Raw genomic sequence first — 27,587 nt, 5'->3', positions numbered from 1 at the left:
AGCTTGCTGGAAGTGTTAATTCTGTCCACGAAGCACAGGCTGATTCTTGGGAGCTACTAGGAGCTTTTCCCCCGACAAAAGAAAGGCCTTTTGAACCCACCTCACCATAAGCCGGGATCCTCTTGTTTATGACATCTGGGGCTACGGCAGCCATCTCGTGGCAAAGAGGCCACAAGCAAGGGTGCCAAAAGCAAAAGAATGGTAAGGGTATGGGTCCCTGATGGCATTATTGAGTCAATGCACCTCCACACTGCTTGTGGTACGAAATTAAACATCTCGTGCCTACACCACCGTTAGCTGGGAATTGGTTTCCTTATAGCTTTTTAAAGGAGCCTCACATACACAAATAGATAATAACAGTATGGTAAAAATCACTGCTGTGGGTTGGAACCGATAAAACTGGGTGTGCCATTTTCTAGTGCATGCTTCTCTCGCACACAGTATCTTCTAGAGACAATGTATCACTCGAGACTCTTGGTCACTAGATTATGAAATAAATCACGTGCCAACTTACACAGCTTTTATTCTTTTTGCTAGAAGGTCTAAAATGGACATTATTTCTAAAATAGCCACAATTCTACACACTATACAGCTGGATTCTCATAGATCCTGTAAGTGATCAGTATTTCTATCCTAGCTCTACAACAGTCTGGGAGCCAGTCCCTGAACCGTATGTATGATCCAAGTATGAAACGAGCTCTGTTCCACATCTACACTCTTTGATGCTATGAAACAGATGACTGGGTAACAAATCTTTCACAAGATAGGTAGTTTTTGTCAGCTGATCACTAAAAAGAATTTTTGATGACAGATTATGTAATATTTGATGTACTAACTTGGAGCTCAAATAATTAATTGTATGACAGGATTCTAACAAAATGTCTTCTGTTGTCATTTACTTACTATGTGAATAAGATTTATCAGCACATGTAGTTGTAAAAACAGAAAGTAGGAATAGAATTGATACTGAATAAGGTCTCATTCCAGAATTAAGTATAACAGAAAAATGAGCTAATTGAAGCAAGAGCACTAAAATGAAATGCACTGGGATATGCATTTCCAGTGAAATTTTACCAGGTATACTAATTATTTATAAAAACTTATAATAAATTTAGGACACTGTGAGTAATAATTGTAATGAATACTCAATCCGGAAAAAACACTAGAGCCATATGAATAAAAAACACTTACAAATTATTTCCCACTTATATAAATATTTTTGTTGCCAAGGGTACAAAAAATTTTCTAAACAATATGTTAAATTAGGATATAATTCTGTGTAGGTACGGAACGGAAACTCAGTCTGAAAGGAAAAGGAACAATGTACAATTTTAAGTTGGGGGGGCGGGGATTTATTCCCGTGTTGCTAAATGGATAGAAAGTAGCAAGTCAGTTGGATACTTTTAAAAGAACACCACCAGAGCTTTAATTCTACGGCCAGTTCAAGGTGAGACTTTCGATAGGACAATGGCTGGAACAAAAATGGAGACATGTCAGAAGTGGGATTCGAGCCCACACCTCCGTGTGGAGACCAGAAGCGCTGACCAGGAGAAGCAGGAGCTTGAGGCTGGTGCCTTAGACCACTTGGCCATCCTGATGCCAAGATCTTTATTCCTAAATGGCACTATTTTCAGTATGAGGGAACTTCCATCCTTTCAATGAAAAATTTCAATGATTTCAATGAAATCAACTCAAAAATGTGCAAGAGGGTATATGGTGTTCCAAAAATCTCTTAAGAGGTATATATAACCAGTGAAGATGTTTGAGGACCTCTGTTCCACATGAATATCTATTCAGGGTACACTACCTTTCTAATGTTTTACCATTTTATTTAACACCAACCAGTATACTTATTTTGAACTTGACAGAAAATACAGTATATCTTGTTCATCAAAAAAATGAAGCAATTTATGGGGCCCCTGGGTGGCTCAGTCGGTTGAGCGTCCGACTCAGCTCAGGTCATGATCTTGTAGTTTGTGAGTTCAAGCCCCACATCAGGCTCACTGCTGTCAGCCTGTCAGCGCAGAGTCCGCTTTGGATCCTCTGTCCCCCTCTCTCTGCCCCTCCCTCGCTTGCACTCTCCCCCCACAAAATAAATAAATAAGAAAAAAAAAAAAAGAATGAGGTGGTTTATAAGATTACATAAATATGAAAACTGTATAAATAAACTAAAAATCCTGTTTACAGAACACATGTAAAGAGACCCAAAGTCAAGACAAGAAGAAATCAGGAGTATTGATCTGTGGGTCTCAGGGGGCCTCAAGGTTTTATTTTTTAATTAAAAAAAAAAATATTTTTAATGTTTATTCATTTTCGAGAGCGAGCAAGCGAGAGAGAGTAGGGGAGGGGCAGAGAGAGAGGGAGACACAGAATCGGAAACAGGCTCCAGGCTCTGAGCTGTCAGCACAGAGCCCAACGTGGGGCTCAAACCCACGAACCACGAGATCATGACCTGAAGTCGGACATTTATTTATTTAAAAAAAAAATTTTTTTTTTAATGTTTATTTATTTTTGAGACAGAGAGAGCATGAACAGGGGAGGGTCAGAGAGGGAGACACAGAATCGGAAGCAGGCTCCAGGCTCTGAGCCATCAGCCCAGAGCCCGACGCGGGGCTCGAACTCACGGACCGCGAGATCGTGACCTGAGCTGAAGTCGGACGCCCAACCGACTGAGCCACCCAGGCGCCCCGACATTTACTTAAGAATTTGTTTGGAATGGCTTCACGTGAGGAGCCCCATGAGCAAGTGGTGTTTAGGAAAACACCTGCTGTGTCGTGTCCACATACTACAGAAGGCAAGCAGTCACCTACCTTGTGGATACAGGAAGTATTTCCTCCCTGAGAGAAGAAAGAGAAGACCAACAAGAACTTCAATTATGAAAGAGTGCACTTACTCTGCTTTCATTTTCAGCATCTCTTCAAGTAATTTATTCTGTAATAAGATAAAAAAAAAGATGGCTTAAGTTTTTACTGTTGCTAAGAAAAGACTGAAAGTAAGCAGTTCATCTCCCTCACGATAATGAAATTAAACCAACATCTTTTTCTAATATCCCAACTGCGCACCCATAAAGGGAGTACATGTCTCTAAGACTTCATGAACTGTGCCCTGGGAGGCCTCACAAAGATGCCCCAAACTTCCTTCTATTCTAAATGCAAAACCGTGTGCAGACAACCGAGCAGCAGGCTAACTGTGGAAACACATGAAGACAAATTCGCTCTCGATTATCAGTGAGGTCTAAAAACTGATGGTAAGTATCAATCTTAACAGTGGGAATACAGAAAAAACAAGTTTCAAAAGTAAAAATGGTTTCTAAAAAACATATAACCACAAATGCTAAGTATAAAAGCATTTCTTGGACAAGAAAAACAACTATTATGTAAAAAAAAAAAAAAATTGTACCTTAGCAAGTCTTTCTTTGATCATTTCTTCTTGTTCATTCTTCAGTTGTTGATGACCTGGATTATTCTGTTGGCTGCATAGATGAGAAAGGGAGGAAGGGGACACACTGTTAAGCATATTCGAGTAGCAATTTCATATCTATTGTATGCAGCAATGCCAAATTCTGCAACGAAAAGCTAACTCTGGTGATTGGGCCAAGTTAGCACAGTTCACAAATGTGACTGATATATGGGGATGAAATAAGGCACCTCCCATGAATTCAGGATGCCCCTCATAAAAAATGAGGTGCACAGAGCTAGGGAATCTAATCAAGGCTTGGCTGAAAGTCAAATAGAAATTTAGCCAAGAATGGTATCTTATGAAGCTCAAATGTGAGCAAAAGGGGCTGAGAGATGGGTGGTCCAGAAGTCTGGTGATCAGCTGGGAGGGGGCATCTCTGGGTATGGGGAGGGTACCTTGGGCCGGCCTGGCACATTGGAGCCCCAACACTCCACTTGCTTGGATTTCATGGTCAGCTGGCAATTTTCTGATGACACTCTGGCATCCCATGTATGCTGACACCAGGAAGGGGATTCCCTGAGCACCAGACATAAATCTCTTGACGGAAAAGGAATGCTCCTCTATATAAAGAAAATTACATTCTGGACGATGTATCAGTATCATGTGAATTTGATTAATGTGAGTTCATTCCCTGTAAGCTTGACCAGGGCAGGATCCTAAATTGAGTGTCTGTGGGCAGCTCCTAGACCAGGGGGACATCCCCCAAGGAGAAGCTGCCTGAATGCCACAGGCTCCTCTAGAAATATTTCTCACTGATGAGGAAAAGATCGTTTCTTGAAAGAAAGCAGAAGCTCCAGTAGTTTCTTTCATTTAATGAATCTGGCAGCCTAGACAGAAATGGTAATGAGACCTCAGTGAGGAAAACGCCCGGAATCATTAGGGAAGTGTTTTCTATGCTCTACTCTAAAAGTGGGTAAACTTTTTCCCGTCCAGGGCCAGACAAAATGTTCTAGGCTTTGGGAGCTGTGAGGTCTCTGACACAACTATTCCACGTGGCTGCTGTAAATGCAAAAGGAGCCACAGCAGTATTGAAATGAAACAGCGTGACTATGATCCAATAAAACTGTCTTTACCAAACACGCTGTGGGCTGGATCCGACCCCAGAGTCAGTTTTCTCCCATTCTAATCTTTCAGGAAGGAGGTTATGTATGGCCCCTCATAAGGGACATGTGGCTATGAAATAAAGTGTTTTTTTTTTAATTTTTTTTAACATTTATTTATTTGAGAGAGAGAGACAGAGCATGAGCATGTGAGGGGCAGAAATAGGAGGAGACACGGAATCTGAAGCAGGTTCCAGGCTCTGAGCTGTTAGCACAGAGCCCGACGTGGGGCTCGAACTCACAAACTGCGAGATCGTGACCTGAGCCGAAGTTGGACGCTTAACCGACTGAGCCACCCAGGCGCCCCGAAATAAAGTCTTTTTTACCTGTGATTTTATAAATGGGCTAGGAACATTCTATCTTCCATGCTCAAACTAGCTCTTGATAAAAGACAATGTACCAAGTACAATGTTCTTCTTTATTGGGGGCGGGGGGAGGGGTTGGTGGGGAGCATGTGGCCAGGCTGCGGACTACCTGCATTGGAATCACCTGGAAAGGGAAGTGAAATCCCCAGGAGGGGCGCTACTAAAATGAGCATGTCCGATGCTCACTGAAACCTGAAGCATTTAGGAAAGGACTGTCAGCACATCCACCACTACCGTCTTCCAGTATCTGTTGTCTTCGTTAGGTTTCGGACAGAGCATCTCAGGCCCACTTCCGGGCAGGGAAGGGGAACTGCAGGAGGGGAGAGTGTCTGCCCAAGACCTGCTGGCAGCAGCAGGAACAGCAGGCACCCCTAATCTGGGAAGCTGAATTCAGTAAGGGCCTTCATCCCAAATGGAGACCTCTCTCTGCTTCACTTCCACTTGCTATACGATTTTCCTGGTCACCCTCATCTCTAAGCCCTCACTCAGAAAAGTTCACAGAAGGGCAGGATCATAATTCCGCCTTGTATACCTAATATCTGCCATTTATTGACTGACTCCCTTCTGCCAACCACTGTAACCAGCACTTTATACATGTTATTTTTGGTGTTTAAAACACCTTGTGAGAGAGCTATCATTTTCCTCATTTTATGGCTAAGGAAACTAAGTCACTAGAAGTCAAAAACTGTGCCCAAAGTCACAGGACTTTCAAGTGTCAGCGATAGGACAAAGCCTAGCTGCCTGGGACATACTGCCCTGTCACTAGCAAATACAACTAGAAAGCGCCTTGGCTAAAGGCAAACCACCTGCACAGAGATACCCAAACCCAAGGGAATGCTCCTCAGTAAAGCTCCTTCCTGCGCAGGAGCATTCCCTGGACCATGAGTCACGAAGCCAAAGAAACTGGTAGGAAATCCTCCCTTTTTCTGCTGGCCCTCTTGAACCTTCTCTGTTGCTTCCGCACCCCAACCCCCTTTTCTTAAAATAGAAGTAGACAGTTTGGTTCAAATTTTTCACAGGTTTCAAATTCATTTCAATAGCTCTACAACAATGCGAAGGTTAACAGAGTAGGTGATACCATGAAGGCCTATTCTCCCACTCAAAAAAGGGACCCCCTCATCAGACCTGACTCCAAAGCAACTGACAGGGCACCCCCTGGACTGGGGGTGAACGCTGCGCATGCCGTGAAACCAATTTCAACCGCTTTTACCCAACTGTACACGGGCAGGCCAAGATTTAGCCCACAGAGTTCTGGTGGCTCTTTCTCACCTCTTGTGTTTTTCCCTTTCAAGATCATCCAGCTGACTTTGCAGCAGCCAGTTCCTTTCTCTTAGCTGCTCAGCTTCCAGGCGGAGGTTTTCCATTTCACACAACTGCTCCTAAGAAGACAGCAAATCATGTCTTTTTAGAAGACACATTGTAGTAGGTGTTATTTTGCTCCCCAAGCCCACAAATGAGACACATATTCATCTTTTTAGCCCCTTCCTATGCACGGAACACTGCACTGGGTGTCGCTGGATAACAAGTAGACCACGACAAGCTTTTGGGGATTTTCACACCCACAGGGTGTTAAACATAGTCTCTTATCAATAGCACACAATTCATTAAAATGCCTTTATGAAAAATGACGGCCAAAAGTCCATACTTTGATAAACGTTCTATTTGATTCTATTTAATAAATTCTAATTAAAAACAAAACTGATAGAGGGAATAGAGCCAGTAATACTGTAAAAATGTTGTATAGTGACAGGTGGTAACTACACTTGCGGTGAGCACAGCATAATGGATGGAACAATGCTGTACACAGTGTGCAACTGATGTGCCACAGCCATCGCTCAAAATCCTCAAGTGAGCTCTAATTTGAAAATCATGGGCATAACCATCCAGAAGAAATAAATGCTTGTCTGCAAGGGGTGTCCTTTTCCATTTACTTCTTGTCCATTGTCTGATTTCTTTTAAGCTGACCCAATTTCCTCTGAGTACTAAAATCATGCCAATCTGGGTAACAGCCACATTCCTCGGCAGATTGAGAGCTGCGCTAATTAAAAAGGCAAGGAGTGATCCCCTCCACGAGGAACAAAGCTTGAGAGACTATCTTTGTATACTTCACATCACTTGGTTACAGGAAGCTAATTCTGTTCCTGAACAAAACCTCGCTCCAGAGCCAAGGCTCACAGCCTAAATGCGATCTTCTGTGAAGCATCCTATCTACTCCACCCACACCCGTCCACACCTCCACACCACACACCTCCCTCTCCTCGATACTCCTCGAAACACACTCTCCCTGTGCAGAATCACCATAACCCCAAGTCCCTGAGTAAAAAAAAGTAAAACAGAAGTTTAAAGGAATGGCAAACAAGAGAAGATTATTAACTACCTGAGACAAAAGCGAATCTCTAGAATATACAGAGAATGCCTACAAATTGTTAAGGGAAAGTCCAATGATAGCAAGACGGGCGAAGGATAGAGGTCAGAGAAACAAAACGTGCTCCATCTTACTCTTTTTTCTTTTTAAGTTTTTTTTTTAATGTTTATTTATTTTTGAGACAGAGAGAGACAGAGCATGAACAGGGGAGGGTCAGAGAGAGAGAGAGAGAGAGAGACGCAGAGTCCAAAGCAGGCTCCAGGCTCCCAGCTGTGAGCACAGAGCCCGACGCGGGGCTTGAACTCACGGACTGTGAGATCACGACCTGCGCTGAAGTCGGACGCTCAACCAACTGAGCCACCCAGGTGCCCCTCCATCTTATTCTTAATGAGAAAAATACAAATTTACAACTGTAGCAAGACAGCGTATTTAGCTATGAACCTGGCAAGGATGTAAGTCAGGCGGCACCGTGATCAGAGTAGCTGGCACAGCCTGTGTTTGACAGCATCGTAGAAACAGGGAGATGACGGCTGCAGACTTGGTTATATGGAAACGTGGCTACCGTGAGAGCCTCCAGGGACGGTCAGCCAGGTAGTCTGCAGTCGGCGGGGAGAGGAAGGCTTTTCTGCCTGCCCTTTATTTAGTTCTGTGCCTGTTGAATTTTGTACCCTCAGTAACCCTGAAAGATACTGTTTCTTTTGTTGATTCTGGATACTGTTTATTTGAAAAGACTTTTTTTGAAAAAGAGGATCCAGTTACCTTCATTCTGAGGATTTCAGCGTTTTTGACTTCTCGGTCTTCGTTCAGCTTTGTGACAAGGTGTTGCAAAGAAACCTTAGACGCTCTTCCGTCTTCTATCTCTTGTTCTTGGGTTTCTAGGAGTTTTGCCAAGTGTGTTTGAAAGTGAGGTGGTGTTCTAGGGCTCTAAAATAAAATTAAATTCCATCCAAACACCTGATTAAGTGATGTTTTATAAAGATTTCATTTCAAATGAAAACACTTAGCTATTCAGCCTGTCATTCTAATTCCTGTGCAAGCGAAACAAATAAAACACCAGTACCTTTTTATCAAGTAAAGAGCAGAAAAGGTACTGGTGAAAATCTCTTTCTATAAAAACACAAAGCTACAGTCCTAGTAATGCCCACACTTGCGATCCCTCACGAAACCGTTCCATGTCCCCAGAGCACAGGTACCTGGGGATGCTCGGCCGCAGAATCCATTACGTGTTCGAGCTGTCTCATTTTGAAGTTATATTCATTCTTTTTCTGTTCTACTTCCTCTTTCTTCTGGTTTAGCTGAGAAAATCGAACAGATGAAGGTGGCAAGTTAGAGCTGGGCACATGGTCCGGCCAGAACAGACAAATTTCCCAAGGTGTGAGGATACAGACTTTTCACATGATTTTCTCAGGCTTTCATTAAATACTGCTTGATAAAGCAGTAAGGTGTTAAAACCAAGCCAAACCACAGCAATGCTCACAGTCCGTAGCTGTCGACCCTGCGGCTGCCGTTCACATCCGTAAACGCTGGTTGCTGCTACAACCCTCCCCTCTCCCTCTCTCCCACAGACTTATTTACACTTTTTTTAAAAAACATTTTTAATGTTTACTTATTTTGAGAGGAAAAGACAGCATGAGCGGAGGAAGGGCAGAGACAGAGGGAGAGGGAGAATCTGAAGCAGGCTCCACACTCAGCACGGAATCCGATGCGGAGCTCAATCTAACACTCGTGAGATCACGACCTGAACCAAGATCAAGAGTCGGACGCTTAACTGACAGAGCCACCTGGGTGCTCCTAAAAACAACTTTTTAAAGCTTCGCTGGTAATCAAAGGGTCGTTTGAGGAAAATAAAATGTAAAACAGCAGCCAAAAGGAGGATACAAGTCAGCCATAACCTTGCCCCAGAGGTTAGAACTTGCTGGCGCGTGTCAGGGGGCCGAGGGTGGGCAGAGAGGCAGCCGAGCAAGTCGGAACACACGTGAGCAACCAAGTTGTTCAGAGCCCACGGCACAGCCTGACCACCTAAGTGCCCTGTTGGCCCACCTTGCTGTATACAGAGAGAATGAGCCGCGGCACTGGACCTCACCTCGTGCTGAAGTTCTTGGATCAGGGCCTCCTTCTTGGCCATCTCCTCCTGGGCAGACTGCAGCAGCTCTGAGTGCTTCTTCGAGGCCTCGGTGAGCTTGTTCAGTTGCTCGGTGGCATGAGCCAGGTCCTCGCAGAGCATATCCCTCTGTCGGGATGATCCCCGCAAAGAAAGATTGCTTTCATAATTGTATACTCCACTAAGGATTTGCAAATCACTAGTATGGGCAAATTGCAAAAGGTTAAAAAGTCTTAAATAAGAACTTTAACTTTTTTTTTTGCTTATGTGCTAATCCAGTCCAAAGCAAACAAGCAGTTAATATTATTTATTTATTTATTTATTTATTTATTTATTTATTTATTTATTTATTTTTAACATTTACTCATTTTTTGAGAGACAAAGAGAGACAGTACAAGAGGGAGAAGGACAGAGAGAAAGGGAGACACAGAATCCGAAGCAGGCTCCAGGCTCTGAGCTGTCAACACAGAGCCCGACGTGGGGCTCGAACCCATGAGCAGTGAGACATGACCTGAGCCAAAGTCAGACGCTTACCTGACTGAGCCACCCAGTCACCCCATTTAAGAACAGGTCTAAAGAGAAACATTACAGGAAATTCCTACAGGTATCCCAATTGGGGTTCCAGTGCATTCCACCCCTTTTGCTTAATACTGAACATTTCCTCTGACCCCCAGGATCTCAAAGCTGATCGATCACTCTTTCCGTATGAGGACTCCAGAAACAGGTCCCTAGCTTACCTGCTGTCTGACCAATTGACTCTAGTCTTTTACACATTAGAAGGTAAATAGCTATAAAGATGGGTACCCCTCACCCAGCTGGGGAGGGGCTGGGCAGTCACCAGGTAGTGATACATTGTCATAGGCCATCAGAGTTTCAGAGGAGTAGCTTGATGGAAAGTGGCAGAGAGAATTAGAAGTCCTGTGGGTTGCATACATAATTCCTGGGTACACAGCATGTAATCCCTATCAAGTTAGAGCAGAATCTGCTTACTCTAACTTTCCAAATGTGCATGTATATATGTACGTATACATATTTATATCACTATAAATATGTTAACATGTATAATACTGCATATAACAGGTATATGTGATATATATTAATATGTGTATCACCTAAAAAAATGTACGTACATATATAAATGATAGGATATAAAAGTATGTGGAAAATGTTGGTAATACGTCAGGCATACATGCACACACACACACATACTTGATGTATCACAAACACTTTTCCACATGTTCATTCTTTTATCACATCATTTTTCATTGGGCGGGCTTGAGTTCATCTTAAGTATGCACCACAATTTAGCCCATCACTGAATACTTTGGCTGATTTGAATTTTTCACTATCATATGCATTATATTCTCATACCTAGATTCTTTCTTTTTTAAAAATTATTTTTTAACATTTATGTATATTTGAGAGAGAGAGAGTGTGAGCGCGGGAGGAGCAGAGAGAGAGGGAGACACAGAATCCGAAGCAGGTTCCAGGCTCCGAGCTGTCAGCACAGAGCCTGGCATGGGGCTCGAACTCATGAACCGTGAGATCGTGACCTGAGCAGAAGCCAGATGCTTAACCAACTGAGCCACCCAGGCGCCTCCCTACTAGATTATTTCTTTAGGCTAATTTCTAAAAAGTGCAAACTCGAAGCATATGCAAAAAAATTAAGGCTGTGTATTACTAGACCACCTCCCCAAAGGCTGAACTTAAACTTCATCACAAGTGTCAGTAATCACCCTTCTCTGCATATCTTAATATTTACTAGCTGTAAGATCAAAAGGTAGCTTTGTGCTTAATTTCGCACTTCTTTTAGCAAGGTTTCTAGCCACTATCTTCTTCCTGGGGGAGCTGCTCATGCACCTTCCTGTATCCATTCACCACCAGGGTGTGTCTGTCCTTTCTTGAGTATTCTGACCTAAAAGCTCTTCTATGGATTAAGGCAAGGACCCCTTTGTCATCAGTTGTAAATACGTTAGCTGAGGAAGCCAGGTGATTAGTAAAAGGAGGAACGTGAAGTGACTGTGGGATGATCCCCCTCGAATCTAAGATACTTCAATATGCACTGTCACACGTTTTTTAAGAGAAGAACAAGAAAGACACAGGAGACAAAGGGAGTAAGGAAGAGCCTGGAGGTGAATTGTACTGAGCTCCCATCATTAGCCACTCCCACTCAAACAGCCAGGCTTCCCTCCACACTTGGGCAACAGGCAGTGTGGAACTGAAGATTTAGTCCCCATTTTATACTTGTACAAGACCTTAGGGTGTGACTTTTGTGTGCTACTTTCCACTTTCTTTTTTTTTTTTAATGTTTATTTATTTATTTTGAGAGGAGTGGGGGGACGGACAGAGAGAGAGAAGGAGAGAGAGAATCTGAAGCAGGCTCTGCACTGTTAGCGTGGAGCCCAACGTGGGGCTCAATCTCACAAACTGTGAGATCATGACCTGAGCCAAGATCAAGAGTCAGATGCTTAACTGACTGAGCCACCCAGGCACCCCTAAATTTCTTTTTTTTTTTTTTAATTGAAGTACAGTTGACACTGTGTACAAACTTTCCAACTCACCTCCTAAAAATACTGCCAGCTCCCACGGACTGAGCAACTCACAAGCTGCCAGTCAGTTCCCAAGCCCTTTCCATGTGTCACCTCATTTCACCTCCTCTTAGGCACTAGGCGGCAGTGTTATCTCTGCTCCAGAGACGTGACGAATGAGGCAGAGACAAGTGTAACTTTCAAAGCGTCACACAGCCAGGACTCAGACTCCAAAGCAGCCAGCTCCGCAGCCTGTGCCCTAACAGCTTTTTACTCTTGTCTTGTGCTGCTGAGGCCTGGACTGTCCTTGTCTATTTTCATCTCCTTGCACTGCAGGTGTGTTAGCTTCAGGTCCTTTCTGGCATACAGGAGGCTAGAAATACAGACTCCTGGGTAAATCTGCCTTGGAGATCTATCCCCACAGGTTCTAAAGCTCAAAACTAGCGCATACACCGTGTGTTTCACCAACTTTCCCCAGGCCGCTATTTCTCCATCTCAGACGTACAAAGAACCGTCTTCGGTCACTGTGGCTAGAGCCCTCGGCACCCACTCTGCTTGCTGTTGCCACGGCACACGTCCTGCGGACCCCGCAACTGCCTGCTGAACTTCTAAAGCACTGCTCAGTTCTAGCTTGCCAATATTCCCACCACCACTTCTGGGCTCTGGCCTTTTCGCCTTTGGCCTGGGCTTGAAGTCTATGCAGCCGACACTCTTGGAGACGCTCCGTGACACAGACTCCATCAGTCTCCACCTCAGCTCTCCCCCCCACAGCCGGACAGGCCCCACCAACACCCACAGCCCCCTCCCTAGCGAAGCCTTGTACAAATACTATCTCCTTTGGGAAGTGCTCTGCAATTTTGGCACAGTCACTCCCCTCCTCCCTTTCCTGTGCTCCCAGATCCTTTGTTAGATCAAGATACGTTTAACTCTTAAAGTAGATAGCAGATTTTGACGTAAGTAACAGTGTTTTTCAGTCATTCTTCCAGGCAAGAACAAATGGTAGGTGGGTTCAATAAATATTTGTCGTTTCTTTCATGGATAGCATAGTTTAGCAAGAAAGCTTTACTTCTAAAGCAACCACGGAGTAGTATATATGGTGGGTTACCATTTGTGTGAGAAAAAGAAAATTAAATGTATATGGGATTTGCCTAAAATGTCTCTGGAAGTAGGGCATCTGGGTGGCTCAGTTGGTTAAGCGGCCAACTTCGGCTCAGGTCATGATCTCATGATTCACGGGTTCGAGCCCCACATCGGGTTCTCTGCTGTGAGCGCAGAGCCTGCTTCAGATCCCCTGTCCCCCTACCTCTCCCTCCCCCATTCACACTCGCTATCTCAAAAATAAACATTTATTAAAAAAAAAAAAAAAATCTCTGGAAGGATACATGACAGAATATCTACTGCTTTATGTAATTTGAATTTTGAGCCATGTGACAATACTGCTTGCTTGCTTGTTTATTTACTTACTTATTGAGAGAGAGAGCGAGAGAGAGAGAGAGCGAGCTTGCGCACGTGGAGGGGAGGGGCAGAGAAAGAGGGAGAGAGAATCTTAAGCAGGCTCCATGCCCAACCCAGAGCCTGACTCGCAGAGCCTGACTCGGGGCTCAATCTCACCACCCTGGGATCATGACCTGAGCCAAGATGGAGAGTTGGCCGCTCTACTGACTGAGCCGCCCAGGCGTCCCAGTACTGCTTCATTTAAAAATAGACACATTTACACCAACAACGAAAAATTAAAACCCACTTTAGCTAAAACCTACCTCAGCTGGTTAACCTGTTAACCTGATCTTTCTTTGCTCCCTGCTGCTACCACTCCACCAAGTAAACGCAGTGACCACTCTGCTCCCCTTTGGGAAGAGGGTCAGTTACAGGAACTTACCAGGTGTTAGCACAAATGAATGCATGTCAACTGGATAAAGTATAACAATTTTAGTGTTATCTATTACTGGCCTAACTACCCTATGGGAAAATGGCTCTAATTAGGACTTGTCCCTTTAAAAAGCCCTCTATTTCTTCATTAATAACCTCCACACACACATACACATACAAACATTGACAAGGAAAAAGGCAAAAAAGAGTCAGGATGTGTTAACATGTACCTCTATGTCCTCAGAGAGTATTCTCAGTCTAAGGGCTTCTTTCAGGTCCAGAATCTCCACTTCCTGTTTCTTAATCAACACTTTGCTCTCTTCCTTGTCAGCCAAAGCAGAGTTGTGTTTGCACTGCAGAAAGAAAGTTGTAAGAGCTGTCTGCTTTCCTGTGCTTATTTTTTCACTAAAATAACAAGAAGGAGTCTGAGCTCCGAGGTGATGATGAGACTAACACAAATAGTTCAGTAACTATTTATTGGACAAACGAATGGAAGGATAAGTGCATGAATGGTAAAGAGAAGTCAAAAAGTCCCACAGGGAGCGGTGAAAAACCACTCAGGTTTTCTTACTGTTTTTTGGTCATCTCTGCCCCTAACAGTGTGGCTCAAACTCCCGACCCAGAGACCAAGAGTCGCACTCTTCATTGACTGAGCCAGCTGGGCGCCCCATATTAATAAATTATTATCACACCTTTATCAAGAAACTGCCTTCAGCAACAAACGTGAGAACAGCAACCTCCCTTTGCAGCAGAGGAATGACCAACGTGGGCAAAAAAACTTCACCTTGACCCGAGGTGAGGAGGAAGCACCAACATTCAACTTAGATATGTGCGCGCGTGAGGGGGAAAGTAGTTACTCATAGAAAATACTTACTTGAGGAAACCAGAAAGTCCAATAATGGAAAAACTCACTCGCTATACAAGGAATGTCTCTGAACTTAACCAAAATATGTCATTGTTTTTCCTCAAAGCAACGAAGGAACACCACATACCCTTAACTATCACAGATTACAACCGGCCTGCTTCTGATCAGCAATTCCCAATCGGTGCACACAGAGCACTGAACTCAGGCCAGGCCGGGACGATCAGAGCAGGGTGGCAGCGGGCACCGCCTCGCAGGGGTCAGCATATTAAAAGCTTTGTTGGGGCGCCTGGGTGGCGCAGTCGGTTAAGCGTCCGACTTCAGCCAGGTCACGATCTCGCGGTCTGTGAGTTCGAGCCCCGCGTCAGGCTCTGGGCTGATGGCTCGGAGCCTGGAGCCTGTTTCCGATTCTGTGTCTCCCTCTCTCTCTGCCCCTCCCCCGTTCATGCTCTGTCTCTCTCTGTCCCAAAAATAAATAAAAAACGTTGAAAAAAAAATTTAAAAAAAAAAAAAAAAAGCTTTGTAAGTTCTGCGAATCCAGAAACCTGTTGAGGCTTTGACTAGGATTTGACTAGGATTCCAAACCAATTTGACCACAGCAATCCTTTTCTTCTGGTGTAGCATTTGTCAAACTCTTGAAGAATCTGGGAAGTGCTCAAATGTATCTTGTCGGTTACAGAACTTACACTGATGTCCTTCAGTTCTTGCTTCAGGGTGTCTATGGTTTCTGTTTTTTCACACACCGATGTTCTCAGCTCCTGGATCTGGCTCATGAGGTCAGCTACAACTTCCTGATGAGGAGAGAAACAATGTCTTCACACCCAATGACATTAAGGAGGAGACCATTACTGCGGTAAACAACAGTTTACCTCTCCGAAAGAAAACAGGAGAAGTCCATTTTGTTTTAGCAAAATACATCACATTATATTATTATCAGTTTGTATATTAATGGCCTTACTCTATTTTACTTAATCATTTGCTTTGGTTTTTCTGAATGAATTATAGGTAGGCATATAAGAAATTTATACCTAATTTTATACTTGCACATGCATATTTCATTTACTATCCTAATTAAAGACAACACACCAGAAATCTGACAGTTTGTATCATGGGACTCAGAGTCAACCAGAAAGGCTCACACTAACAGCAGCCTAGTAAAGAGAGGCAGGATGGGTTTTAGAAACAGTGCCACCAGCGGGCCACCTGGGTGGCTCAGTCGGTTAAGCATCCGTCTCTTGATTGCAGCTCATGTCATGATCTCATGGTTACTGGGATCAAGCATGCTTAAGATTCTCTCTCTCCCTCTCCCTCTACCCCCACCCCAAAATAAAAAAGTATATAAAATAATAATAAAAATAGAAACAGTGCCATCAGAAGTAGTAGAACAGTTTCCTCTTGAAGTTACATGGAGAATTAATAATAATAATAATAATAATAATAATAATAATAATAATAGAAGATCCCCTTCTCTGCCAACCTTGGAAGACAAACAAGGCCTAAGTGTCTACAGGAATGCCAGCTACCAGTCACCCTGCGGGCAGGGAACGGGAACATTAAAGCCTCACTTATGAAGAAAATAAAGAGGATTCAGCTTCAACCTCTACCAACCTTGTCAGCATCTCTAGACTTTTCCAGAGAACGAATTACTTTTTCGGTAGCATATAAACTCTCTTCCAGTTTCTGTACTTTTGCCATCTATGGGGAAAAATAACTATTTTTAGAAAAAGAATTAAATTCCAAAGCCAACCACATACACATATAGGGGGGAAAAAAAAAGAAGTTGAAATCTCCTTTTCATATTGTATGGTGCTCATCAGGGAACACTTGAAAAGGAGAAGCTGGGTTAAAAGGCATTGATTCTGTGGGTCTCCACCAGGGGGCCACCAACAAAGTATGATTATAGCCTTCCAAGGAGTTAGAAAAACAACAGTTCAAAAATAATACAACCAACCAAAAAGCCCATCTATTTTTACTACCTATTTTCGACACCTGAGAGCTGAAACCTTGTTCATAATGCACCTCTCCAGACACCGGACCGGGAGTTACAGACCTCAAAGGCTAGAATTAAGAGCACAGATCACTCACCTGCTGCTCGCATTTGGCTATCTCTTTCTGTTTCTCCTGGTGCACAACCTCAAGAACTTCTAATATTTCTCTGAAAGAAAAGAATGATCTTTTTTACTCATGACTTCATCCAATGGAAACAGGAAGTGAGTGCATTTGTACAGAAGAGATTCCGTGAACGGCAACGGAACTTTGTTTGGCACACGCTTGGCATCAGGCATTGCGTTCCAGCAGGAGTCAAGATCTGAACCCGTTTCTTCAACAAACCAAAGAGAACCTATCTTTGTGCTACGAGTTTCTCTTTCTTTGGCGCACTCAGGACTTGCTGACATAAGCACGTGTTTATTACCTATCTCTCTGTGCTAGAATGTGAAACTCACGGGGATGGGGATATTTTGTTCACTGTCTTACCTCTAAATAAGTGTTCTGGCACTTACCAGAATAGTGCCTGGCTTGTTGGATATCACCTAGTGTTTGAACAACTAAATGGTTAACTGTTTCCCAGCTAAGATGTATGTCCACTAGATGTAGTTACCTCTGTATCCCCAGGCCTAGAAGAGAAGCCGAGTCATACTGAAAACTCTACAGGTATCTGCTGAATAAACAAATACTTCCTCTTGCTACAGTAATGATCATCCTGCTGGCTGAGGCCAGGAGACTGACAGAGATCACCAAGGAAAAGAACTTGGAGAGATAGGCAAGAAGGACAATGGCATTCCATATTAAAGGACCAAGAGAAAAACAGAGCAGCTAGAAAAAGAATAGTAGAGACAGAAATAAAAATCAGTCCCCACCTTCCAGTTATAAAAATACCGAGATTTATTTATAGAAGGACCAGAGTTCTGATCACCATCAACTGCTATTCATTTCAAAAGTAGCATAGCTACTTCCTGAATGCTTTTGAAAAATTAAGTTTCTCTACATAGCCTCTTATACAAAAGAATCGGATATTCATTTTGGAATGTTTTAAAAAAATAACCTTACAGGGCATCAGCAATAAAAAAAACCCAAACAACTCAAGATAAAGAATGTGATAGTAAATGATACTCTAGTCAACTAATGGAAAAGATAAATAGCACTCACTTAGAACTGTTTTCTTTATCTTCTTCAAATTGTAATAATAATTTGTTATTGCGTTCTTTTTCTGCCTCAAAAAGCTCCACCAAATTCTAAAAGACAATGTTATATTAGATTTTAAGAAATTGTTACTAGCAATGCACAGTCAACAAACACATCAAGTACCTTCTATGTTGGCAGGCACGAGGGGCCAGTACAGAAGTTAGGAAGAGGTCAATAAACAGGCCTTGCCCTGTGCTCCAGGGAACAATCACACATTCAGGACAAATTCATCAATAACCAATACCTTTCTTAACTTACATTCAGATCTGATTTCAGAGTTTCATTTTCATTTTTGCAGTTTTGGAGGTTTTTTGAAAGTTGGTCAATTTCAAACTTCATTACTTCTTGTAAGTTGTCATAGGAATCCTGTAGGCAGGCTTTGCTCTCAAGAAGCTTTTCCTTTTCTAATCTTTATCAGGAAAACATTTTTACAATGGTCAATATAAACATCAAATGTAGTTCTGCGAGTTCAATTACCGGCAGTTCCACTGCTCCTGTCTACAGACCGTGCCCAACTTACAGAAGCCTTGACTGACGTGACCGTGTGTGGGATGCCCACGATGCACAAACACGTGACACACAATGGACCACAGAGCGGTGTGACGGGGCCGGAGGAGACAGGGTGGGCATGTTAGCTTGAGCCATATACCTCCTCATTCTGCCTCCCATGGTCTCAACCAGACATGTTTAACTCGTGGGCCATTTTGAGTCGTGGATTCATTTTAGGGAGTTCCAGACCTAACCCTTCCTTACGTAAGCTAGGAAATGGCCGTTCACTTAATTCTGTTGACACCTCACCTCTATTCATTCATCACATATCCTCTCAATTCTAGGAAGATTTTAAGATGGCAAACGTGGCTTTGGTTTGAGCAAGAGAGTAACTCCCTCAGAAAGAACCATTTCTTAATTCACGTGATTATTGTTTCCCGCTTCTGAGGTTCTCATCCTCTCGTTCTGCTCTGCACCTGCTGTGACAGGCCCAAACATCGAGGGCTCGGCCAAGAACTAGTGAACAATGAACCTGACTCTGCACCATCCAAAAGAGATGTCCCAGCTTGTCAACAGATTAGGCAGGGATTCATCTGCTTTACTTGCTGAAAGCAGAGCAGAAGTGGCACATTACAAGGTGGGACGGGGGTGTCTGGGTGGCTCAGTCAGTTAAGCGTCCGACTCTTGATTTCGGCTCAGGTCATGGTCGGTTTGTGGGTTTGAACCCTGCATTGGGCTCTGTGCTGAGAGCGAGGAGCCTGCTTGGGATTCGCTCTCCCTCTCTGCCCTTCCCCTGCTCATGTGTGCTCTCTCTCAAAACAAATAAACTTACAAAAAAAAAACCCAAAAAACAAAACCAAAGTGGTATAAATCAATTGCTAAAGAGAGGCATACAGACAATAGACCAGAGGAGAGATGTGTGTATTTATGATACAAACTGAGTATAGAAAGCAGCCAAATGATTCAAGGAACACATAGCGGTATTGGGCTATTTCACGCAGGGGCCTTCTCACCACCTGTGGGGCCATGGAGTATAAGCAGCCCAAAGAGTGATACACTCGGTTTGAGCAAGAGAGTTAAACCTGAGACACTGAGAAAAATTATATCAAATTTAAAAAGCAAAGAAGTACTCGCTATTTTTAAGACAGAATTTAAGTACATAGTCAAATATAGTGGATTCTTAATATTTTAGATCTGGTTCAAATGACTTATAAACATGAGGAAATTAAAATCCAACGAGATAAGTGGAGTGACCTTTCCAAAAAACTCACACAAAGTTAATTTATGACACAGCCAAGATTAGGGTCAGTGATGCAGATGTTAAAAACAAATGCCTGGTGGGGCGCCTGGGTGGCTCAGTCGGTTAAGCGTCCGACTTTGGCTCAAGTCATGATCTCACGGTTCATGGGTTCAAGCCTCGCATCGGGCTCTGTGCTGATGGCTCAGAACCTGCAGCCTGCTTCGGATTCTGTGTCTCCTTCTCTCTCTGTTCCTCCCCTGCTCATGCTCGCTCTCTTGCTCTCTTTCTCTCTCTCTCAAAAATAAATAAAGATTAAAAACAGCAACAACAACAAAAAAACCCACAAATGCCTGGTAAGAAAAAAACAACAGTGCACCAGGGATGACAAATGGCAACTCGGTGCTGGGGAAACAGGGGCAGTGGAGGCTGACAGCGCCCGCCCAACTCACGGGAAAGGAGTCATTCAGGGGGCAGGGATGGGATTTCAGGGGATGCTGAAAGATGGATTTTTACAAGAAAGCTCTCAATCTTAAGAATGCAATGTGAAACTTTTTTCTTAAATGTTTATTTTTGAGAGAGAGACAGACAGACAGACAGACAGAGGCAGGCAGAGAGAGAGGGAAACACAGAATCCGAAGCAGGCTCCAGGCTCCGAGCTGTCAGCAGAGCCCAAGGCGGGGCCTGAATTCACAAACCATGAGATCATGACCCAAGCCCAAGTCAGATGCCCAACCAACTGAACCACCGAGGCGCCCCTATGCTAAACTTTTTAAAAACCACACTGGGAAGATCCAGCAAAAACATGTTTATGGATGAATCCGGTCTGCAGATCTCAAATTTTCTTCCTCTATTTTAATTCCTCGTGCGGAAAACACGTAAAAACTGCAGATTTAAACCTTTGCAACATGTATCATGCTCACAGTATCACGTGCCAAATGTCCATTATTAAATTATTGCCACGGACCCATACGACGGCAACCAAAACACAAAATGATTTTATAAAAGGTTGAAATTGGCAAGGAAAAGAGTAGTAAAAACAAACCCCTTACATCTGTCATTCCTTTATTTCAAGATTACCAGCACTGACTCCTGCCAGCCTCTGACAAGTTACTGTGGACAACAGTGACAACTACTGATCTGTTCTACCTTGTACTGTCCCTTCTTCTAATAAGAGCATACCTCTCCCTCTGGAAAAGGTGCATCACCTATGTTGGGCCTATATCCCCTCGAACCCCTGGGAAGTGACTGGTCCGCAGGTAAGCAGAGGACTCCGGCAAAACCAATTCAGATTTTCCCTGGGATTGATACATGCCTTCTGGGACAGAGGATTTCATCACAGGGGTCATTACGCTAAGAGAATATGCAGCGGTCTGAGGCGATCTGTTCCCCATCACAGAGAGGAAGGCTCTCAATAGTAGGACTGAGTAAGGGCAACGTAACGAGGGAAGCAGAGCAGGAACTGAGAGAGACAGAGACAGAGAGACAGAGACAGAGAGAAATGTGCACTGACAGTATCTTTTGAGACTCGGTCTAGTTTGCCCCTGAAACCAAAATCCCCTCTAGGCCTCCCCGTTATTGTGAGCCAGTAATTTACCTTTTTGTTTACTAGTTCGAGTTGGGTTTATAGCACTTGCACGGCGAGCAGTCCTGGACTGCAGGCCCCAACCAGGCGACGGGACAGCATAACAGAACAACTCTACCTGACGCTCTCCAGCTGGAGCTGCGTGTGCGCGTGTCGATCAGAGAGGCTACTCAGCTCTTTCTCCCGACTCTCTCTGAACGAACTATACTCCAGCCTCATGGAAGACAGTTCCTTGTCTGCAGAGTGAAGAACTACTCGCAGGTCATGCACCTCACTTTTCAAAACTAAAAAACAAAACAAAATACATCCTCAACAGGTTTCTTCTCACACACACACACACACACACACTTTTTTTAACAAAGTAGACAAAGAGGTTGGATGGATATTTCCACACAAACAGCAAAAACAAGTTGGAGAGACCAATCTTAAGATGTTGACCAACCAAGTGGTAGGTACCTAGGGGCACAGAGATTTCTATTTTATTCCTCCTCGTTTATGATTTTTGGTATATTTCTACAAAAAAAGTAAAGGGTTAACATCTGTCCCTGATCTGCAGGTCACTTGACGGTTCCACTTTCTCCTGAGGCATGTGTATGGCAACTTTTAATATAAGGGAGAAAAAAATCAACAGATTTAACATATTTTAAGTGACCTAATCTTACTTATTGAAAACCCTTTGGTGATACACCAGAACATTCCAAAATGGGTTAAACACTGCTGGTCTTCTAAGAAAACTCCAATTGGAGGTGACATCAAGTAACTCTTTAGATCAAAGAAAACATAATGGCCGCCTTTTAGCTTTATTATAAACTGCTGCAAACACTTTGATGAAAGGAGAAATAAGCTGCAAAAAATTGGGAATCAAATGATACTCCCACCTCTATGGACACATACAAATACATAGTTATTCTTTATTTTCTCACTGTCAAAATATTATTCGTCTTATGATTTCAAGGCACTTCATCTTCAAAGCAGTATTAAAAGGTTCAGCAACCAGTTCAATCACTTGTTTATGACCAGTCCTGAAGCAAAGCACCCTTTCTGATATGAGACTATTACTTACCACTGCCTTGCAGACCCAAGTCTGGTCATCTAATTAAAAACAAAACAAAACAACCAACAACATAGGGGCAAGATTTACTCATAGAGGTCAAAAGATACTGAGTCACGGTATTCAGATTACAAAGCTCCCAGCCGTTCGAACTTACACTCATTCTTAGTTTGAGCGTCCCGAAGCTGCTTTTCAAGGACATTCAGTTGTGAGAGATGCTCTTGCTGCTGTCTGGTCCAATCAGTTCTTTCTGACGAGAAAAGCTTTGAGAAAAAGATAAATTGATTAGAAAAGGGAATACTGGCATGCTAAGATACTCTCCAAATCATTACCTTGTTTCTGTTTTTAAAATCTAGCTTCAGGTGTCTGACAGAAGAAAGTCGGCCGTTCCCACGAACTACAGTGAGGAAGACCAACAAAGAGGCAGGGCCACTGCAAGCACCTGGGCCATCTACCCTGCCTTGTTCCGAACCGAGAGCAAGGGCCCTATCTGCACTGTCCACTAAGTGAGCTAGAATTCAGCCTAGGCGGTGTGTGTCATTATCAGAGCAGTGTGTGAAGTAACACAATAAAGAATACAACCCAAATGAGCCTTGACAAAGGCTTTGCAAAGTCCTGTTCTTCTTGTAACACTCTTCCTTTGAGGATCTGTTTCATACATCTTCTGAGGCCCTGCTCTTGGGTCTCACCTCCCGCGTTTGTATAGAATGATGTTCCAGTTTGTCAATGTGCTGCTGAAGCTTCAGGTTTTTATGCTCTTCCTCATCCAGCTTGACTTGAAGGGCACTCATTTGTTCCTGCAACACAAAAACTTGAGTTGTCAAAAATTCTTTTCAGTGGAAATCGCAAACATTCCACTAAATAAAATAAAATAGAATAAAATTCAAAACCTCACATAGACAAAGATATCAAAGGCCAGTTTGGAGCTAGAAAACAATTTCCAAAGACTACACTAATGACTTATGTTTCAGAATTACACTTGTGGTCCATCAAAGCGGATAATTTGAAACACAAAGGGGAAAAATGATTCAATGGAATCAATCATAGAGCATCTTGAGACTTCTAAGAAGCTTTCCCAAGGCTGCATGGAGTGACTTTACAAGAATGGCCTCCATGCCTTGGAAAGGGCGAACTTTTGGAATTTGAGGGTAGTCTGGCTCACTCTAAGTATTGTCAGACAGCAGAAAAACTTTCTGAAAAAATAAATCACCAGAATTCGGAGATAAACACACTTCACATGTTCTTTCAAATACATCAAAAACTGTCTGCAATTTGATCTATAAGAAGATTCTTTCAATTATTTAAATTTTCTTTGCAGATACAGTACTGTGCTATATAAACCAGTTCTGGAACTTGAAGCTGGGGACAAGACTGGTCTCTTCATATAGGAGACAGCCAAAACCTGAGGAGACTAGAGAGTGGGACTTGCTAAATACCGCAAACAAAAAGAACGAGCAAAAGCAGGCTGATTTCTGCTTTCACACACCCATGTTTAACAAGATACAATTTTAATACCACACAGATCTGAACACTACATATTAGAGTTAACATGATACAGGGAGTTTCTCAATGAATGTCTAGTTACTTGCTTTTTCTAAAACTAACCATTACCTGCACCATTCTAAGCTCTTCAGAAATGGCCTCAAAAGCCTGTTCGTTCATCTCAGGTGGAACTGGCTCATTCAAGATATTATCATCTAATGTGCTGGGATTCTGAGCATGCACAGGGCCAGAGCTCCCTGCTTCGGGGCTTAGTTTTGGTACTGGTCGGGACCAAAGTTGATAAGCCTTGGTTGGTGTAGTTATAATCTGCGGCAAAAAGTGATTATGGACAACATTAGCACTCGTGAACAACACAGCCATAGCACTGAGTAATAACCATGTGAACAGAAAGGATAAAATTGAAATTCTAATCATCAAAAGAAGAGTATCCTCGAGAGGCAGCAGAGAAATGCCCAAGTAGAAACAAATTTATCAATTCAATGCGGTCTCAAGGAAAATTCTCTTAAGATTTTTTTTCTTTTTTTTTTTTTTTAATATATATATATATATATTTTTTTTAACGTTTATTTATTTTTGAGACAGAGAGAGACAGAGCATGAACGAGGGAGGGTCAGAGAGAGAGGGAGACAGAGAATCAGAAGCAGGCTCCAGGCTTTGGGCCATCATCAGCCCAGAGCCCGACACGGGGCTCGAACTCACGGACCGTGATATCGTGACCTGAGCTGAAGTCGGACGCTTAACCGACTGAGCCACCCAGGCACCCCAAGATTTTTAAAACTGAAACTAGATCAGCCAATTCCAAACTTCATACAAAGAGTAATTGTACAAGAAGAGACGAGTGAAAGGAGAACAAATTGGAAAGATTTCCCTGGCCTACATCAAATACACAGAAAAAGAGTGACTTATGTTGAAAGTTCAAATTAGTGAGAAAAACAAGGACTATTAAAAGTTAAATCCCTGGTGCGCCTGGGTGGCTCAGTCTGTTGGGCATCCGACTTCCGCTCAGGTCATGATCTCAAGGTTCGTGGGTTTGGGCCCTGCGTTGGGCTCTGTGCTTTGGATTCTGTGTTTCCCTCTCTTGGCCCCTCCCCGGCTCAGTCTCTGTCTCTCTGTCTCTGTCTCTCTCTCTCTTTCAAAAATGAACATTAAAAAAAAAAGTTAAATCCCTAAGTCACACCATTCAAAAATAAAATAGCAGATGCATTAAACATCTCAGTGTAAAAATAAAATTATACTGATGATCTTGAGACTGTCTGGGCCTTTAAAAATACATAAAAGAGGCTCTCTGCCCCTCCCCGTTGGACAGACAGCCTCATCTTCCGCTGTAGCCAGCCATGTCCCCGAGATACCATGGTGAAGGTCAGGGTAACCGGATTCAGCCAAATTAGGCACTTGGTCATCAGCAATGCTTTTAACTCCTGGCTAAGTGGATATTGTTGCCATTAATGATCCCTTCATTGACCTTAATTACATGGTCTACATGTTCTAGTACGATTCCAACCAAGGCAAACTCCATAGTACAGTCAAGGCTGAGAACTGCAAACCTGTCATCAATGGAGAGCCCATCTCCATCTTCCAGAAGCCAGATCCCACCAACATCAAATGGGACGATGCCGGTGCTGAATATATTGTGGAGTCTGCTGGGGTCTTCATCACCATAGAGACGGCTGGGGCTCATGTGAAGAGTGGGGCCAAGAGGGTCATCACCTCTGCCCCTTCTGCTGATGCCCCCATGTTTGTGATGGGCGTGAACCCTGAGAATTATGAGAACTCCCTCAAGATTGTCAGCAACGCCTCCTGTACCGCCAACAGCTTGGCCCCTCTGGCCAAGGTCATCCATGAAAACTTTGGCATCATGGAGGGACTCATGACCACAGTCCATGCCATCACTGCCACCCAGAACATCAGCCCTGCTTCTACTGGTGCTGCCAAGGCTGCAAGCAAGGCCATCCCTGAGCTGAACAGGAAGCTCACTGGCATGGCTCTCCATGTTTCCACTCCTAATGTGTCAGATCCATGGATCTGACCCGCTGCCTGGAGAAAGCTGCCAAATACGATGACGTCAAGAAGGTGGTGAAGCAGACATTGGAGGGCCCCCTCAAGGGCATCCTGGGCTACAGGGAGGACCAGGTTTGTCCTCCACTTTAACAGTGACAACCACTCTTCCATCTTTGATGCTGGGGCTGGCATTGCCTCAATGACCATTCTGTTAAGCTCATTTCCTGGTATGACAATGAACTTTGCTACAGCAACCGGGTGGTAGACCTCATGGTCCACATGGCACTCAAGGAGTAAACATCTCCTGGACCACCAGCCCTGAGGAGAGCAAGGGGAAGACAGAGGCCCTCAGCTTCTGAGGAGTCCTTTCCCCAACTCATCCCCAACACACTGAGAATCTCCTGACCTCTACACAGTTTCCATCCCAGACCCCCTGAAAAAGGAGAGGGGCTTGGGGAGCCCTACCTTCTCACATACCATCAATCAAGTATACTGTACCCAGAAAAAAAATACATAAGTCACAAATACGAAAGATGAATAAACCTGGCTATATCAAAATTGTAAAAGTTCTTTTTAACAGAATCACATACAAAGATAAAAGACAAACAACTTGACGGCGAATACACTGGCAGTAGTACGTACGACACACAAAAGAGTAACGCGTTAAAAACTACAAATCAGAAGGTAAAACAACTAGTAGGAAAACAGACTTATTTTTCTTTTTCCTCCATGAAAAAGGACAGCGATCATAGATATGAGACTTTAACAGAAGTAAAAGAAATGAGAATTAAAACCTTCACAAGAGAACATCCCTCACCCATCAGACTGTCAAACATTAAAGAGTCAGACAATGCCAGTTCCAGGGGCTGGCGCTGGGCAGTGAGGGCTCCCAGACCTCCTGGGAGAGCACATGGTGCAGACACCCAGCGGTCACTTGAATGGGAAGGACCCCACTCCTGAGACATCAGAAGACGACCACTCCGTCCACAGACTCCACCCCCAAAGAACACCTACCCAGGCAAACACCTAAACAAGCCATGGGTTGTCCAAAACATGGCAGCCTAGATGTAAAATGAGGTAGAGCTCTACGTACTAGTTAATGTGGAATGACCCCAGCATAACCCAGAGTTAACAAAGGTCCACTGAAGAATAACATATGTAGGATGATTCCAATGAATTTTAAAAACAAAGCACAACAAAAAAACAATGTATGAAATAACTTGGCGTATTTTCCCAGTCCATGCATATTTACCATAGAAAATTGCCAAGTAAAAAGATTCCTAAACTGATAACAAATGACTCCCAGGGATGGGGGATAAAGGACTGGATTAGAACCCGACTGGCAATAGTGCTGAAAAAGAACTTGAACCGAAACTTACAGATGTATGTATATGTTTCTTCTAAACAAGAAGAACGTATTCATAAAGTACTCATATAGTTGAAAACGAACAACAACGAAAGCTCTGAAGGGCTGGGCTACTCTTGGCAAAACGTTATCGCTTTAGTCTTATGTGCGGAGCTATAAATGGAGGAAGTAGGACTAGCCTGCCATGCATGGTGCTTCAAGCTCTAGAATTCTACCAAGGTAGAGGGCTACAAACACAGGATTATAAAACATTTGGCAATGTTGTACAAGTATTTTTTTAATGTTTATTTATTTATTTGATAGAGAGAGAGAGAGTGGGGAATGGGGAGAGAGAGAGAGAGAGGGATGGAGAATCCCAAGTAGGTTCCATAATGTCAGTGCAGAGCCCAACTCAGGGCTTAATCCCATCAACCTGAGCCGAAATCAAGAGTCAGACACTTAACTGACTGAGCCACCCAGGCACCCCAGGAATTTTTTTTCTTAGTTTATTTTGAGAGAGAAAGAGAGAGCATGTGCAAGTAGGGGAGGG

The 27,587-nt window shown here is 43.4% G+C and overlaps 1 protein-coding gene across 4 annotated transcripts in view; it reads right to left on the bottom strand.

Moving 5' to 3' along the window:
• KIF15 (kinesin family member 15) overlaps positions 1 to 27,587 on the bottom strand; it is a 77,347-nt gene that overhangs the window by 2,795 nt on the left and 46,965 nt on the right. Inside the window, exons 17-32 of one of the 4 annotated variants that reach the window (XM_042929044.1) lie at positions 23,803 to 24,000; positions 22,881 to 22,988; positions 22,349 to 22,454; positions 21,259 to 21,424; positions 18,088 to 18,238; positions 17,794 to 17,879; positions 16,732 to 16,801; positions 16,255 to 16,341; positions 15,333 to 15,437; positions 14,015 to 14,137; positions 9,373 to 9,519; positions 8,483 to 8,584; positions 8,049 to 8,213; positions 6,194 to 6,303; positions 3,400 to 3,472; positions 2,894 to 2,931 (exon numbers count right to left, since the gene is read on the bottom strand). In XM_042929044.1, the coding sequence (XP_042784978.1) occupies positions 2,894 to 2,931; positions 3,400 to 3,472; positions 6,194 to 6,303; positions 8,049 to 8,213; positions 8,483 to 8,584; positions 9,373 to 9,519; positions 14,015 to 14,137; positions 15,333 to 15,437; positions 16,255 to 16,341; positions 16,732 to 16,801; positions 17,794 to 17,879; positions 18,088 to 18,238; positions 21,259 to 21,424; positions 22,349 to 22,454; positions 22,881 to 22,988; positions 23,803 to 24,000 (1,835 nt within the window). The other 3 variants (XM_042929042.1, XM_042929043.1, XM_042929045.1) reach the window with 3 other exon arrangements.

The sequence above is a fragment of the Panthera leo genome, chromosome A2 (genome assembly GCF_018350215.1).
Source record: "Panthera leo isolate Ple1 chromosome A2, P.leo_Ple1_pat1.1, whole genome shotgun sequence".
Lineage (NCBI taxonomy): Eukaryota > Metazoa > Chordata > Mammalia > Carnivora > Felidae > Panthera > Panthera leo.
This window is presented reverse-complemented; position numbering and strand designations above follow the sequence as displayed.